Raw genomic sequence first — 16,334 nt, 5'->3', positions numbered from 1 at the left:
CACACATGGAGTGGGGGAGGGGAAAGGCCCCAAGACCACTTTGAAAAGGGGGCAGGCCCAAAGCAGTGGCGGCGGCGGCGGCGGCACCCAGATGACCCAGCTCCACCCTACCCGCCCCCTCCTTGTGGCCCATTCCCCTGAGGGACGGCGCATCGCCCCCGCTGCCCCCCCCCCCACTTTGCGGGCACTTGCCTCCTCCTCTTCCTCCTCCTCCTCCTCCTCGACGTCCAGGATCCCAGAATCCTGCTCGGACATCGGGCTGGTGTTCTTGCCCTCCAGGTCTGAGCCTGCACGTGCCTCCTTCTTGAGCCTCCTGCCACTGGCCTTGGAGGGCTGGGACACAACGTTGTCCAGGCTTCTTTGCTGCTGGGCCTGGAACAGAAGCCGACAGGAGATGACGTCCCAAGTGCCCCCTGTGCCCCCCCCCCGGAGCCCCGTGCTGCTGAGTCGGGCATTTACTCCCCTTCCCTTTCTAAGCCCCTCTGGGGCCACGCAGTGGTGGGAAGGCTCCTTCGCAAATCCAGGCCCCAAACCCAGAGCGCTGCCAGAGGCCCTGCTGCACTGATGCCGGACCAGCAGACACATGGCAGCTGTCACCAGCGGCACAAAGGCCCAACCGTGACTTTACTTTTGGATCCGCTCCTCTTTTCATCCCCTGTCAGCAAAAGCCTTCCACATCTGGGCCCCAGAGGTCTATGAAAGCATTCCTGTAGCGTCCTGGGAAACGCAAGTTGCACAACGTTGATTGGCAGGGTCTGTAAAACGTACTCAGCTCAAACTGTAAGATCGGGACAGGCTCAAGGCTCCGGCTGACAGAAAAGACACCTTGGCACGCGGCCCCCTCATCTGACCAAACTAGTTCATAATCCTAATATTTTAATCCCCAGGAAGCTGAATACAAGAGGGCTGTTATGGGGGGGGGGGCGGAGAGCGAGCGAGCCACAGTTCCTCTGGGGCACGAGCAGGAGAGTGCCAAAGAGCCGCCCTCCTCCACTGACAGCCTGAAACGGGGCCGGGGATTTTCTCGTTCGCTAGCACAGTATCCATAACAGAAAGGAAAAGCCTCGAGTCCCAAAGCTGGAAGCGTCTGCTGACAGCACTTCTGTCCGGCTGCAAGAGGCTTAGGAGAGAGAGGCACTCTGCTAAAGCCCTGCTCAGAGAGAGCCGGGGGGGGGGGGGCGTCCTTCCCATCGATAGCAGACATGCGCAACACACTGATGGATACGCAGCTGACCAGAGAAACTCGACAGGCCGGGGGGGGGGGGGAGATGCGCCATAGGCTGCCGATGGCCACAAGGCCCCAGGATTACGTCACCATCCTGTCCCACAAGGTGCTCTTGCTCGGCCTCAACTACAACATGGCCGTCTCCTAGGTACTGCGGCAAGAAGAGCCAGTTGGAAACTAGAAGCTTCCCGAGGGCAAAAACGGCTCTGTCTCGCATTGCAGAAGTCTACCCAGCACTGAGACGCAACTGAGAAACGGGAGGAGGCCGGGAAGGGGAGACCACGTGGCCTGCTGCAGCGTCGGAACAAGCTGCCCGGGAGCATGGAAGGCCTGGAGAAGCTGCAGTGTTACCAAGCCAGGGGCAGGAGTCCTTTTCTCCTCTTTCAATGACGGGGAAAGAGCACGCTGCGCCTTCAGCTTTGGCCCCTGGAGCCACGTGAGTTTCACCTTCCACTCCACCAGCTTGGAACGTTATCAGAAATGCAAGGCGCACCTCCTCTCCCCAGTCCAAAACTGGATGGTCTGAGGGGACATGCAAAAATGGGTGACCACTTAGCCTAACCTACCTCAAAGGGTTGTTGTGAGGATGAAATGGAGGGGGAGAGAACAGTGTAAGCCCCCTTGGGTCCCCACTGGGAAGAAGGGTGGGGTACGGGTGAAGTAGATAAAGAAAAAGAGGCAGGAAGGCTGCCATACGCCGAGCCCAACCCTGCGGTGTCTCAAGGGCAGCATCCTCCAACATGACTGGCAGCAGCTCCGGCTGGGGTTTTCAAGCCGCCTCTACCCCTTCTAACAGGGGCTGCATCTGGGGCCTTCTGCAAGCCAAGCAGAGGCTCTTCTGCTGAGCCATGGCCCCCGCTCTAAAAGCCAAGCCAAGCCCATAGCTGTGCCTGCAACGCCTTCCGTCGCTGGTGGGCAGCCGGCTGCAGGGCCCGTGCCTCCCAGCTGACCCCCTTCTGTCTGCAATGGTTCTTGCTGGGAGCCCAGGCTGGTGGCTGGCTACAGCTTCTGGCTGGCTGGTACAGCAAGAAGCCATTTCTCCGATTCTCTTCTTTATAGTCTGCCTTTCTCACACCACACACAGTGGTGTCTAGTTCACAGTCCTGTTCCCCTTATAAAACAATTTTGTTATATTATAGCTCTACTGCCTTTATACAAATGCTCTCCTGAACTGCTCTGTTTGTGGAAAGCCAGAAGAGGGGGAGCTTCCCTGACCAACTCATTCCATTACGGGGGGGACGGGGGGGACGGGGACCACAGAGAATGCCTGTGCGCGGCCAGCTGTTGATTTTGCCCATTTGCAGGCCTGTCTCAGATGAGAGACGCTGGAATGGCACAACGCAGCACGAGAAGCGGTTTTGCAGATGAAGGCCACGGAAGTCTTTATAAGTGACAGCCAGTGCCTTGAACTGCATCTGGTAACTGATGAGCAGCCCAGAGAATGACTACGAAGTAGGTGTCATGTGTGCGTTCCACCTGGCTCTCAATACTAATCGAGGAGTCTCCAAGTGCCTTCAAGGCCAGACCCATGTGGACAGTCGCCTCTCAGTGTCGCTGTGGCATGGATCCAGGTGGCCAGGTCCGCCACGCCAAGGGAGGGGGCCACCTTCCAGGCTAGAGGGAGTTGGGGGAGGGCCTTTTTTGCAGGCGCGTTACCTTGCTTCTCCAGCAGAAATGCTGGATCCAGTATAACCCCTAGGCTCGTGACCGAGTGCGGAAGGACCGGCTGAGCCCCATTGAAAGTGGGGAGCACAGTGTCCTTCACGACCTCAGCCTTCCCAGCCAACAGAACTTTTCCCTGTCTCAAAAAACCGCTACAGTGCCCTCAAGAAAGTATGAAATAATGCTGCCACCGGCACATGACATTTCACCTCCCTGGAGTGGAAACATATATTGAATGAGCAGAAACACACAGTGAAGCAAGGTCAGTTCCATAAACGGGATGCAAACTACTCATTAAGGCTACACAGCCCATTAAATACACCCGGATACTCTACAAGCCAGAAGCCTCACTGGGCCCCGCCTGAGACCCCAAAGGGTCAGAGTTCGTAAGAAAGCGAGTCGGTCTGTGGGGGGCCCAGCGCCATGGCCCAGCCCTGACCTCTAGTGGCCAAAGAGCCGACATGACAGCCTGAGCGAATTCAGAATATTTATCAGGTTCTCCTCCTCCCCCTCCCCTGCTCGAAAGCACAAGGCAAATGTCCGCCTGGAAGGATCCCTGCTGCCCTGTCCCGTCATGTATTTCTCTCCTCATTTCCTCCAGTTTTACCAGGCCCCGAATGAAGCCCATTCCTCCGCACTGCCTCCTCCACCCCCTTTCCATGCCAGCTCAAACCCCATTCCTCAGCCATCATCATAGTGAAGCGTGAGTCCCCCCTCCCACTGCCGAAACCTGCCTCTTCGCACTCGTCTTTGGCCATGTTCTCTGCTGCCAAAATTCAGGCCAGAAGTTCCCTGGCCAGGGACCCATGACAGGCACAGCAAGGAGGTCGCCGGCAGTAGGCAGCAGCTGAAGCTGCCAAAGGGCCAGGAAGCCCCTGGAAATGCCTTAAGCAGTCTGGGGAATCAACACACCTGGTGAAGGGTGAATGCATCAGTGGCTGGGCCAAGGTCCCTGCCCGCCCGCAGGTGCACAGAGTTCTGAGGAACTTGAGTAAGAAACTATCTAACTGAAGTTTGCTCACATTTGAACCGGGGCAAACGGGAGGGCACTTGACAAATCCCAGCCAACAGGTCACCATGGTGCCTAGAAAGTTCATTGTGGCACCTAGTATTTTCAACCATGATCTTACCAAAGCATCTCTCAGCCATTGTCTGTGGAATTACAAAGAGCTGGATCCGACTGGTCTTTCCAATAGTGAAAAGGGTCCCTTTGACCACCAAAAAGCCTGTGTTTGGGATCCTGGGAACTGCTTGGACAAAAGCCATGTCGAACGGGAGCTACAATAAAATGGGGAATTGGCGGAGGTTGAGTGAATTAGCTGGCTGGAAGCAACCCAAAGCTTACTTCTCATTTTCTACCAGCATGTTCTGTTGTACGACAAAAAATGCGTGTGAAGTCTTTGTAATTGCTTGCTTATATGTAAACTTGCAACACCATTCAATGGAGGTGGATGAATTTATTTAATCGTTTGTTTTCTATATTCAATTAAATGGAACTTTTAAAAGCAGTAACAGTGTTATGAGAAACGGGGCGGGGGATTAGAGTAGGGTTAGAGGTTAGTTTTTTGCTAGGTGGATGACAATCAAGGTTATCCCTATATTTATTTATACACCACAACACTTGTCAAAGCTTTGATAAAATTATTAGGAGAAACTATGAAGAGGTTAGGATTAGCTTTTGTGGAAGCAATAATTACAAAATGGGGTTATTAAAACACAAACCCCGTAGGCTAAAAAATGAGCCTTGCTCCTAGTTTTCTGGGCTGCTTCCAAAATCCATAGGAAATTTGTCAAGCCTTTTCCAAAAGGACCTCCCAGCTCCAGGTGTGGGGTGAAGCTGCCTTACCCTCGACTGCAGGTCTGCGTGGACCCTCCACCCACCGTGACACACCTGCTTCGGAGCTCAGCGCGCCATTGAGCCTGATTATGTTCTGACTTTCTAAACATTTTGTATTGGGGGGGGGGCGGGGAGAAGGCTGCTGTGCAACCCTTTTAAAAGACTGTCTATGCAGATGGAAAGGAGCCACCTCAGTGAGGGGAGGCTAAGAGAGGGGAAGAAGGCCCTTTCAAGGCTCACTGGCAAGGAACGGCAGGCAAGACCCATAGCAGCGACTGGCACCGCCTTAACCAGCCCTTCCTTTCTTTCTTTCTTTCTTTCTTTCTTTCTTTCTTTCTTTCTTTCTTTCTTTCTTTCTTTCTTTCTTTCTTTCTTTCTCCCTCCCACCACCCCTGGCACTGTTGGTTTTATTCAAACGCTGCAGAGTTCTGTCCTGTAAGCTCATCCTATCCCTGGGCTCATCCCCAATTCGTGCACCTGCAGGATGAAAGAAGCAGAGGAAGGGGGCTGCTACCGGGGGGGGGGGGCAGAAGGCAACCTTCTTATTGGAAGCCCCTTTCCAAACAACCTGCCACTCTGCTTGTTGCTCGTCTCCTTCCCCACCCACAGGTGTGCATGCGCACAGAGCCACAGGCAAACCAGCACATCTCCCCCTCCCTCCTTCAGAGAGACATGAAAGCAAGGGAGTGCCCGCCCCCCTCACCAAAGTATCGCTTGATGAGCTTCCGCTCCCCAATCCTTTTACCCAGTTCCACCCTACAACCCTTTCTCCCCCCACCCCCCCCCCCACACACACACACTGGCCGCAAGGCAAACATCAGGAGCAGCTTCTGAACAACGAGAGCGCTTTCTCGATGGAACCAGTTTCCGGGGGAAGGGCCTCCCTACAGAGGTGTCGACCACCAGCAGGAAGGGGGTGCTTGAGTGGTGGGTTTCCTCCACTGAGGAGGGGGCTGGACGAGAGGGTCTGTGAGCCCCTTTCCAGATCCAGACTCAAGAGGCGGGCATGGCTGGCATGCATTAGTGCCCATCCCTGACCTGGTCTTGGAGCCCAGTGGCGTGTGAGCAGCCCCAGCACTGCCACATCAGAACATTCTTCTGGAGGCGCAGCCAGGTCACCTTCTCGTGCTGCCACCCCCTGTGCCAAGGAGGGTCCGGTGCCCTCTCCTGCTGCAACCAGACTGTGCCACTCCTGTCGGGCTCTGGCAAGCAGGCCCCAGGCCCCACGGCTGTGGCAGAAAGCCCCAGCTCCCTTAGGCCATCTCCTTGGATATCTCATCATTTAATTAATGACTTCTTTTGTCATTTACCTTTCTTGCTGAGGCTCAAGTCAGATTACAGAACTACAGGAGAATGCATTAAAGACCAGCACAACACACACACAAAACAATCTGATGAAACTGGGACACACAATCCGAGAACGCTGAAATCGAAGCCGTGCAAAACATCCCACAACCAAGGCCATAGGAAGGACAGCAGGGAAATGGCCCCCTGCGCCCCCAGGCATTAAAATGACGCTTTGGAAGACGCCTTCCTAAGCCGTTCTGCTCCCCTCCTTCTGCAGGGCCTTCCGGGCCTCCTCAGGCAGGCCATTCCACCCAGTGGGCCACCACAGAGCTGGCTCAGGTAGGGGCGGCGGCTGAGCCTCTGCAGGATGTGGCCCCTTCTGACGGCTCTGCTCAGGGTGAAGCTCCTGTAGCCAAGGCCAGACACGTTCACTTCCGGCCCGCCAAACAGCTCGGCATCCCCCGCCCCCACCCCACCCCGCAGGCTGCAGGCAGGACCTTCCCCTCACGGCCACCGCTGGGATCCCACAGGATGGAGATGCCACGTACACGGCCTTGTCTGGATCAGGCCACTGAAGGCAAGCGCCCCCCAGGACTCAGGGAATGCCCCTGGCCATTGCCCAACCTCAGGCCAGGTCTCGAAAAGTGATCTCTTACCAGGACTGCCCCCAGAGTGCATGCACATTGGCTACAAGAGAGATTGTCCCTGGCCCTCTAACGGAAGGCAGGTTCCTCCCCAAACATTTCCTGAAAGAGGGAGGCCACGAGGAGATGAGCTGGTGCGAGGCTCTCGGGGCCCTTTCTGACATGCCCAGGGTAATACTGATTGCCACTTTAGGATCAGGAAGGCATTTTCTGCCAGGCCAGATGGGCTGGGGATCCTGGAGGGGTTTTTTTGCCTTCCTCTGGGCATAGAGCAGGGGTCACTGTGTGTGTGTGGGGAGGGGGGGGAGCTGTGAATTCCCTGCATTGTGCCAGGGGTTGGACTAGATGACCCTTGGCGTCTGATCCAGCTCTACGTTTTTATGTCTCCACAGAAGGAGATTCCAGCCTTCTCCTAAGCAGCCAAAATGGCTTTTCTGTTTGGAGCGCCTCCATTTCCCATTAAGAGGTTCCGTTCCCCCTTCCAAGAGGCTCAGATCTGAACAATGCAGAGAGGCAGTGGGGGGGGGGGTGATCACGACAGGAGCCCCCCCCTTATGTTGCTTGGGAAAGGCAGGCTGGGGGAAGAGAGTGGCGAGGAAGCACTCTGGGCTGGATCTGACATGGCGCACAAAGGAAGAAAAACGACCTGCCCAGCCATCACGTCGTCGGGACGCTGCCGGGTTCTGTTTCGCATAAATGCATCTGCAAGAAGCCCAAAGGAGAGGCACTCTTGGAAACCACATCAAAGACCGAGTGACGCCCCATCCCACCCTCCGAAATCAGAGCAACCTGGGGAGGGGGGAGGACCAGGAGACCTTTACCTTTGGGTGGGGTGCAGATAAAAGCCAGTGCATTTACTTTTACCGTTGAGTAAAATGCCTCTTCCTGAACAGGGGCAATCAATCTCCCCCCTCCCCACTGCTTTTCGCTGTCCTTTTTAAGCAGAGGGCATCAAAAGAGTCCCGCCTGCTTCCAGGATCCCGCGCAATAATGCAGGAAGGTGGCCAAGCCACGCACGCTTCAGCCCCTTTGCAAACGGCTGTTTCCAGGCGCAGGCAGGGAGAGGCCAGGCCAGGGTCAAGGCCAGCTTGTGGGCTTGCCGGTGGCCTGAGTGGGAAATGGGAGCCACCTCCGCAGAGCTGCGGGCCGTGTGCTTTGCAGCCCCAAGTAGCTCATCATGGGCTCTCTAGCACACTATTCCACAGAAGGGCGGAAAACGGGAAGCCAGGTGGATCCCGGCTTCCTCGGGCGGTGGAGGGCTCTTCTTACTGGGAGGTTTTTAAGCAGGGGCTGGTTCTACGACTCAGAAAGAACTGAGACAGATTATGAGGAGGAGGGCAGGGAAGGATGAGCCAGTGCTAGGCGCTCGCAGCCCTTTCTTATATGCCCAGGTAAGGCCGATCGCCACCTTGGGATCAGGAAGGAATTCTCCTCCATGCCGAACCGGGGCTGGTGGGGAGTATGGAGCGGAGGGGGGGCTATAAATTCCCTGCATTGTGCAGAGGGGTGGACTAGATGACCCTTGGGGCACCTTCCTGCTCTGTGATTCTAAGGTCAGCACACTAGAATGCCTTGTTTTTAAGTCAGAATAAGAACAATATGGAACATGCCATTCCTCACTTGGAGTGTCTGGTGCAGGCCAAGACAGAACACGAAATAGCTGTGTGACCCATAAGGCTCTGTCTCCTGGCCATTCTGATTGATTGATTGATTGATTGATTGATTGATTGATTGATTGATTGATTGATTGATTGATTGATTGAGTGAGTGAGTGAGTGAGTGAGTGAGTGAGTGAGTGAGTGAGTGAGTGAGTGAGTGAGTGAGTGAGTGAGTGAGTGCACTTCTATCCCGTCCTCCCCACAAGTGGGCTCAGGGTGGGTTACAACCGTAAAACATAATTTACATTAAACACTTCAACAAAACCACAGAATTAACACCACCCCTAGACAGCGACCTTACAGCCCATCCCTGCTGCCAAGAATACACAAAGGGGTGGGCAAAAGAGGAGGGGGGACGGGCCTTTGAAACAGAGCCCCACTGCTGCCCTCTCTGCTGCTCTGCCCCAAACTGGGCTCTCTCTGGGCCTCCGGCTGGCCACCTCCCCCTCCTCTCATCCCTCACCAGCACAGGAAGAAATGGCTTCAATAAGCCAGGCAGGGAAGCCTTCTGTTTTCCTGGCCCGGCCCTGCGGAGTGCGAGCAGCCTTCTCGGCCTCTCCCGCCCCTTCCCAGCGCTGATCCCATCGACCACGCCGACGGTGAACTTGGGCAGCTAATTGGCTCTTTCCTGGTGAGCCAGGAGATAAGGCCCTGCCAAGGATGAGGATTTATTGGGGCTGAAGGCCGGCTGTGGCTCTCCTCGGTGGTTTTGATTAGTTACTGAGAGTTCGCTGCCACGGTTGTTTTATAGACCCTTCTAATGGAGTGAGACACAGAACTTTAAAATACCGTTCCTCAATATCCCTTGGAATGGAATACATATTCCTTAAAACAATATTGCACAAAGCAGACTAGCTCCGGAGGAGAAAGGGGAATGTTAATAAAAAATGACAGTGTGGTTGGGCCTCTGCCAGAGACACATTTGAAAGTTATAAAAGCCCTCCAAGATCAGATAGGAGGAGGTATTATGATTGCAAGGTGTGAACTCCACGCACTAACACGGCTTCTGGTTTAAGTTCCAACTAAAATGCAGCCCCACATCAAGACTACCAAGGGTTATTAGCAGGCTATCAAGAACAGCAATTTAACGGAGGCGGGGGAGACAGCATTTACCAGCAGGCATCTGGCCAGTGGGGCGCAAAATGCAGCACGCTCCACTGGCCCCATGCTTGAGGGGAGGGGCTGCTTCAGGTCTGGCCCTTTGCATTTACGCGACAGCGAACAGGAAGGTTCCATCTCGTCGTAAACACATTTGAGAGAGTGACACAGAACCCCAACGTGGGCAACGCTCCGCTCCTCCTTTCAGCGGCCCCCTCAACGCCTCCTCCAGCAGGAGTTTTGCTGCTTCTGAGCTCGAGCCCCAGGGCATCACTGGCTTCCCACTGCCCGCGGCCCTCTGCTCCACCCTCTGCTCCGGACTGAATGCCCACCTGTGCTGTTCCCATGCCCTGCACGCACCGCCTGACACTATGCTGGACAAAGCGTAGAGGAACGGAGGCAACTCGCCGTTCCTTTACAGCTTCTATCAGCACCTCGCCTTTCAATCACTCCCCAAAATGAATGGACCATCACTTTATAGCTAGCCAAGGGGAGAAATCGCAATGAACTCGGGTGTCAAGAGCCCCTTCTGCGCCAGGAACGCAACTCCTCCCCATCCCAGAAGTCAAGCCGAAAGGCATGGAATCGGCACTTGTCCGGGCCCTTTCGCACCTCTCATATTCGGTCAGTGTGGTGCCGTTCTTTTTATCAAAGTGTGTCGGGACTGATGAGTGCTGGCACTTTCGTCACCGATGCCGTCATCAGTAACGTCACAGCACCCGCCCTTTCCCTTCTTTCCTTCCTTCCTTTTGCACACACAATGAATCGATGCATCACTGGAATGCCGGATCAGTCCATTTCCTGGATTTCTCCCCCTCAGGTGCATCGATCCTACACTGGATTTAAAAAAGGTAGAGGTCACCCCAGTGAATGCATGCATGCGCGCGCGCGCGCACGCACACACACCTGTAATATTTGATGTATTTATGGAATTTAGAGGTTACAAATGACTTCCCGTTTTCCTCACGCCTCAAGGTAACCATAGCATGGCTCTCTCTGGCCAGGTCATCACGGCCAAGCTCTTCCAAAACGAAGCATGATTCCTACTAAGGGCTTTGCATGGAGGTTCAACAGCACGGGGCTGAGACTGAGCCACAGAGCAGGTTCCACACCAAAGAAAACTCTTCCCCAACAGCTACCTCCGAAGGAATCGTGGGAACCAGCTTGGACCAAGCCAAAGCCCATCCCTTAATCCTGCTACCTCCAAACATTGTTGTCCACTCACCCAATTTGGAGATCCTCCTGGAAATCTTCATAATCCACACTGGTTTTCACCATTCTGAGTAACATGGCATCTTTTTCCAACTCGACTACTGCATTGCTCACCCGCAATTACAAATAATTTATGAACAAATTAAAATAGCACTGGTCCCAATACTGACCCTCGTGGGACCCCACTGCTTACTCTTCTTCACTGTGAGAACCGTGTCCATTTATTTCTGCCTTTTGCTTCCTGTTGTTTAACCAACATTTAATCCATGGATGGGGGGGGGATCCTCTCATCCCATGATTGCTGAGCTTACTTAGGAGTCTTGGGTGGGGTACCCAATCAAAAGTCTTTTGGAAGTCCACGTATATGATGCCTACCAGATGGTGTCTCTCCACATGCCTGCTCACCTGCTCAAAGAACTCCCAAAGGCTGGTGAAGCAGGGGGCTTCCCTGTGCACAAGCCAGGCTGATTCCCCCTCGGCGGGCCTTGCTCCTCTGTGTGCCTAATAATTTTTTAACATCCATTTTTACTAATTTACCCAGAACAGATATTAGGCTAACTGGCCTGTAATTCCCTTTGGACCCTTAAAAACAAACTGGTGTATCCACAGGGCCAGGGGAATGCCATGGGGCTAACACGGATTATCTTTTAACCCCGCCTCCCCATTTCCCCCCTCTCCCAACCCTATATCCTGCCATACCCTCCCAGTTTTCCCTCATGAATCTAGAACTGTTGGGTCACCTGTCCTCTCACTTTCTCCCTTCTGAAGTGTTATGTTACACTGTTTACTTGCAATTTTACAAAAAGGAAAAATGAATACTCCCCAGTCCAAAAAAGAGACATCTTAATCGTGACAAAGTTAGAATGCTTTGCTCCCAGTTAAAAAATAATGAACTGCTGTAAAAACATTCTTTCCTTCTCCCATCAATATGCGGCAAATTAGTCACTTCCTTTCTCATGGACAAAGCTACAAAACACGCCAGTTTCGGGTGTTTCTCCTCTTCTGTGGACTGATGGACAAAATGGAGCAGAATGCAAAGACCTGCCTTCCAACAGGAAAGTGTCTGACCCCCCCTCCCCCCTGCAATTCATGAAAGCAGCTTAGTGAGAAATGAGGGAACCCCGCCCAAGCATGGAAAAGAGCAGGATCCCTCCCCCAAGGTACCCCCCATGACAGGTAGAAAGAATCACACCTGCGCACGATTCCGTCCTGCTATTGGGAATGGTGGAGGGAAGAGCCGTTTGCTTGGAGGGAGGCCACGGGCTTGCTGCATGCGTTCCCCCCCCCCAGGGTAAAGCCAGAGGCAAGACACAAACTGCAGCCCACGGAGCCAGGAGAAGAACAGGAGAGCTCCCAGCCCAAAGGGACCCTGCCGGGACAGGGACTCAGTGTCTCTTTATGAGCATCCCTCAGAACGCAGGTGGAGTTGGGAGAAGCAGTCAGGAGTAATTTCCACCGAGGGCTCAACTGCAGGTCTTAGAAGGGGGTAGGCTGCCCCACAGTGGATGGAGATGGGGGGGGTGCAATGTATTGTACATCTCCTCAGAAAGCAAGGCCTGAAATTAATACTGAAACTGACCCATCTCTAGCGCTGCGTACTCCCTTTCAAAAACACACACGGCAGCTCTGACTCTGCCACCCAAGTTCAATTCAGATACAACCCACATTCCTGCTGAACTGCTCTGTAACACCTCGGTGCCCAAAGAAGCAGACTGGATCCAGAAACTCCTTTGCCAAAGGGGCCCACTGGAGCCAATCTGGGGGTGGACTTCGCTGGATAGGGTCTCATGCTGCTGCCGGCTGCAAACGCTGCTTCCACCTGTCCCTGCTAAGGTCAGGAGGGGCCGGCATGCTGAAAGGGGAGGGGAGAGAAGGCCCTGCTCTGAGGAGCAACGTTGTCGGGGCAGAGCTTATGCGGCTCCTTTCTCTAGTCTGACAAAGGACACCCGCATTGTCCCAATGAGTCTCCAGTTTCAATATTCTCTTCCAATGCCAACCATTTCATGACCGGCAAAAGTCAACTAACGCTTCTTACCGCTCTCCACACGGTCTGACCAATCCATCCCGGCACCTCCAGGTACTTAGTTAGCAAAGATGTAGGAAGCCTGGTTTTCTTTTCAATGCAAGGTGTCTGGGCACTCACATGCCCAGGATGCAAAACTATCTTTATATTATAATGCCAAAACAAACTTCTGCTTCTGAAATGCAATCTGAAAATTAGCTTTGCTGCTTCTGTCTCGTAAAACTTTTATCACTATTTTACACGTGGCCCTCAGCTATAAAACATGATTGGAGGAGCACCACCACGGTCTACACTCCGTCAAGCGCAGCTTTCAGCAGATTTTGCCTGGTTCCTATTATTCCCCACTACCCCATTTTAAGTTTACTGGCTAATTTTATGGAAACAAAAAAAGACCTACATGTTATAGATATAACAACAACACACGCAGCTCTGAAAGTACAACAGGTCAACCCCTTCCTCCTTTCCAATTTTAATTTATAGGCCAGAAACCTCTCTCGGGCGGGTGGTTCTTGTCCCTCTGGGCTCCTTCCCAGGCAATGGCATGCGTGGCCTCCTGGTGTGCCTCTCAGGTGCAGGCACGGAATTCAGAAACGTCAGAGGTACGAGGGGGCAAGATTTTCCTATAGCCCACCTGCTGCTGATCAACTGGAGAATGGGCTGCCCCAGACTCTCAAGACGGAGCGGATGGCAGAAGTGCCAGTGTGTGCAGCGGCTAGCGGGCAAGACTAGTATCTAGAAGAGCCCCTCCCTGCTCGAATCCCTGCTCTGCTGTGGAAGCTCACTGGGTGCCCTTGGGCCAATCATACACTCTCGGCCTAACCCACCTCACAGGGTTGTTGTGAGGATAAAATGCAGGAGAAGGATGGAAGCCACTTTGGGACCCGACCAGGGGGGAAAGGCAGAATACAAGTAAGTAAATAAAACATGGATAAAAATGTTGCTTCCACTCTCCGCCTCACATTTGTGGCAATAGTTGCAAGGAGGACGTCTTCCCTTACTGCCGATTCCTCTCCTCCAGCCTGCTCAGAGGGGCGCCTGGAAAGGCTCCGCCTCCTGGCCTCTGGGCCAATCCTCTGCTTCCTCCGGAGGGAGGGGCGGGCTTCACCCCACTGCCGCAGCAGTTGGCCTGGTTCAAGGCCCACAGTTAGGAAAAGACGGAGCAAGACGCCATGTCAGGCCACGCGTGCCGTGCCTCACGTAACTCAGGGAGCAGCCAAACATGTGAAATGTACGATTACATTTTTTTTTCTCTTTCTGTACTCTGCAATTCGGCTTCAGTCTCCGTGAGAAGGGCCAGCGGTAAATAATCTAAATAAATCAATCAACAAGCAGATGCTGTGCAGAATGGGTAGAGAGACCCCGGATGAGGGCCCCTCGCCAATGACCCTGTATGCCTCCCCTTCCAGCAGCCACCTGGCCAAGGCGGCTTGCAGTCCCTTCCTGCCCCCTCAAAGGCTCTGTCTGCCTGGCCTCCTGCTCAGGTAGCCCTTAAAGGCCCTTCTCAGGTCCTGCCTGCGCCACTTGTTCTCCTTTCAATAACTGGATTAGGAGAGAAGAACAGAGAAGCTCCTCCTTGCGGCCTATGAAAGGCAGCCTTTGTGCCTGGCTGGAAGAGCTCGCCCTTAACACCACCTCTTCTTCTGGGACAGGGAAAAGTTTCTATTAGCCAAAAGCGCCCCCAGCCGTGAAACTTGACATGCTGAGGAAATGCCCCCCCACAGGGCTCTGTGTTAGGCCTGCTAAGGCCAACCTTTGCCAAGGGCTCAAACAGAGGAGAGGTTAGAGCGCCTGGGACCCAATTCAGACTCCAAGTGGGAAACAATGAATAGATTCTTCTGGGCAGTGCCTTTCCAACGTTTCTGAGGTAGCCTCCTTTTGCCCACCAGGCAAGGCACAGGACTGCCTGCAGAAAGTGATGTGCAAAAAGCCCCTTCTGGAGCAGCAAAAGGCTTGAACCTGTGTGGCCTTCTTCCCTTCATTCTTTGCTATGAGCATGTCCTCCTCCTTCTCCGCTGCCTCTACAAGAACTGGGCCCAAGAGAGCCCTAAAGAGATTCAAACTTGGAAAAGGGGGAGTTGGCCAGGTATGGCTGTGTGCCTGGGTTCCCCTCCCAAATGCAGAGTCAAAGACTCAGTCAAGCAATGATGTTACGAGGGCAGTCAGTGTGGTGTAGCAGAGTGTCACACTATGACGGTGGGGGGGGACGCACCCAGTTCAAATCCCCACTCAGAAATGAAGCTTACTGGGTGATCCTGGGATGAGCGTCGCGGTCAAGTTTGTTTGCTTATTTCATATTCTTCTACACCATATTCTATACGGCTGATTAGCCACCGATTTCTCAGGAAGCAAGACTACTCCGATCTCATGCAGCAAGCCCAGCCAAGCTCCGTAGCTCACCTGTCAGGCTGGCAATCAGTTTAATCAAACAAAGGGATTCCTTTAGCATCATTAGGACTGTTTGGAAGTTGCACCAACCCATGCAGGGACCTGGCACCACTTTCGCAGTCAGCCGTGACGCAAGAAGGCCTCGGTTCACCCCACAGGATCCGCTTACCCCAGGCTTCAAAACAAGCCCAGATGCAGCCACGGATGCTTCCACCAAGTTCCTCTGCACCGCATGGCATTCCAAGTAAGCCTCCTTCCTCGTGAGAGAATCTGGCCTGCACATGGATCTGCAGGAAATTATGTGGCAGAAGGGGACATCGTGGGCTTCTGCGTCATTAAGAGACTATATCCATCCCCGGGAACGGCAGGGTTGGAAGGATGTTGCCAGAGTCATTCTTGGGACTGGAATCCAACAAAATGTTGTCAACACAAGTTGCTCATTCCCCACAGTGCTCCACTCAGCCCTGTGACTGCTGGGAAGCGGGTCTTGAACCTCTGGGCCTCCCCCCATCTATTTTTATCTGCAGAGTACTTTGGGAAGGATTTCCATGGACACAGACATGGCAGCTATGCCATGCCCTTCTGCAAAGGCCCCCTTTAAACATTGCCCGAGCTTTTCCCTGAGTGGCCCCTGTGCCACCAAGGTACTGTAAAGTGGCCCAACCATGTAACAAAAGGCCCCTTCCTCTGTTCGGGAAAGCTCCGTGATCAGGAATCAAAACACAGAGCTCGTTAATTCGTTCTGGGGGAAACGCAGATGACCGATTGCAACATAACGTGATTCCTGTGGGGAAAGCGCTGTACTGGAAGCACTCACCAGTCACCGGGCAACTGGATGTCTCCAAGTCAACTCTGGACACTTCATGGAAGTGAACTGGGGGGGCCGTAATTGCCAACTTCCCTCCAGATCACTCAGTGATTGAACAGGAGCCATCCAGCATTTGTCTCACAATCCGCAAAACAGATTCTTCTCTTTTCCAAGTATAGACTCCTAATTCCTTTTTGTTTCTTGGGAAGTGGAAGGCAGCTGACAACAAACAGATCAGCGCAGCAGAACTAAGGGTCAAAGCAGTTCTCTAGCCGGACCAAGAGTCCAGGTGAAGCAGGACCCCTGGGGTGGGCAGACTCCAGGTGCAGGAGGCCAGCAGGTGTTGCCCTTGAAGGGTTGCCCACAGGTGGGAGAAGAACAGGGGGTGGGGAGGCAGAAGGCTCAGCCCAGACTGCCGGGGGCACAGCAAGGGCCACGTGTCCCTGTTCACAGAGTCCAAGCCAGAGGGCTGCAGCCCCTCCGTTCTACAACTGG

The 16,334-nt window shown here is 53.8% G+C and overlaps 1 protein-coding gene across 2 annotated transcripts in view; it reads right to left on the bottom strand.

Moving 5' to 3' along the window:
• Positions 1-16,334, bottom strand: part of EXOC6B (exocyst complex component 6B) — a 245,827-nt gene that overhangs the window by 126,383 nt on the left and 103,110 nt on the right. Inside the window, exon 7 of one of the 2 annotated variants that reach the window (XM_054989943.1) lies at positions 178-372. The exons of the other annotated variant lie outside the window; for it this stretch is intronic. Within the exon in view, the coding sequence (XP_054845918.1) occupies positions 178-372 (195 nt within the window). The remainder of the gene's footprint in view (positions 1-177; positions 373-16,334) is intronic. 2 annotated transcript variants of the gene reach the window in all.

The sequence above is a fragment of the Eublepharis macularius genome, chromosome 10, assembly GCF_028583425.1.
Source record: "Eublepharis macularius isolate TG4126 chromosome 10, MPM_Emac_v1.0, whole genome shotgun sequence".
Lineage (NCBI taxonomy): Eukaryota > Metazoa > Chordata > Lepidosauria > Squamata > Eublepharidae > Eublepharis > Eublepharis macularius.
Note: the sequence above shows the minus strand (reverse complement) of the source record. Positions and strands in the feature narration are given on the sequence as shown.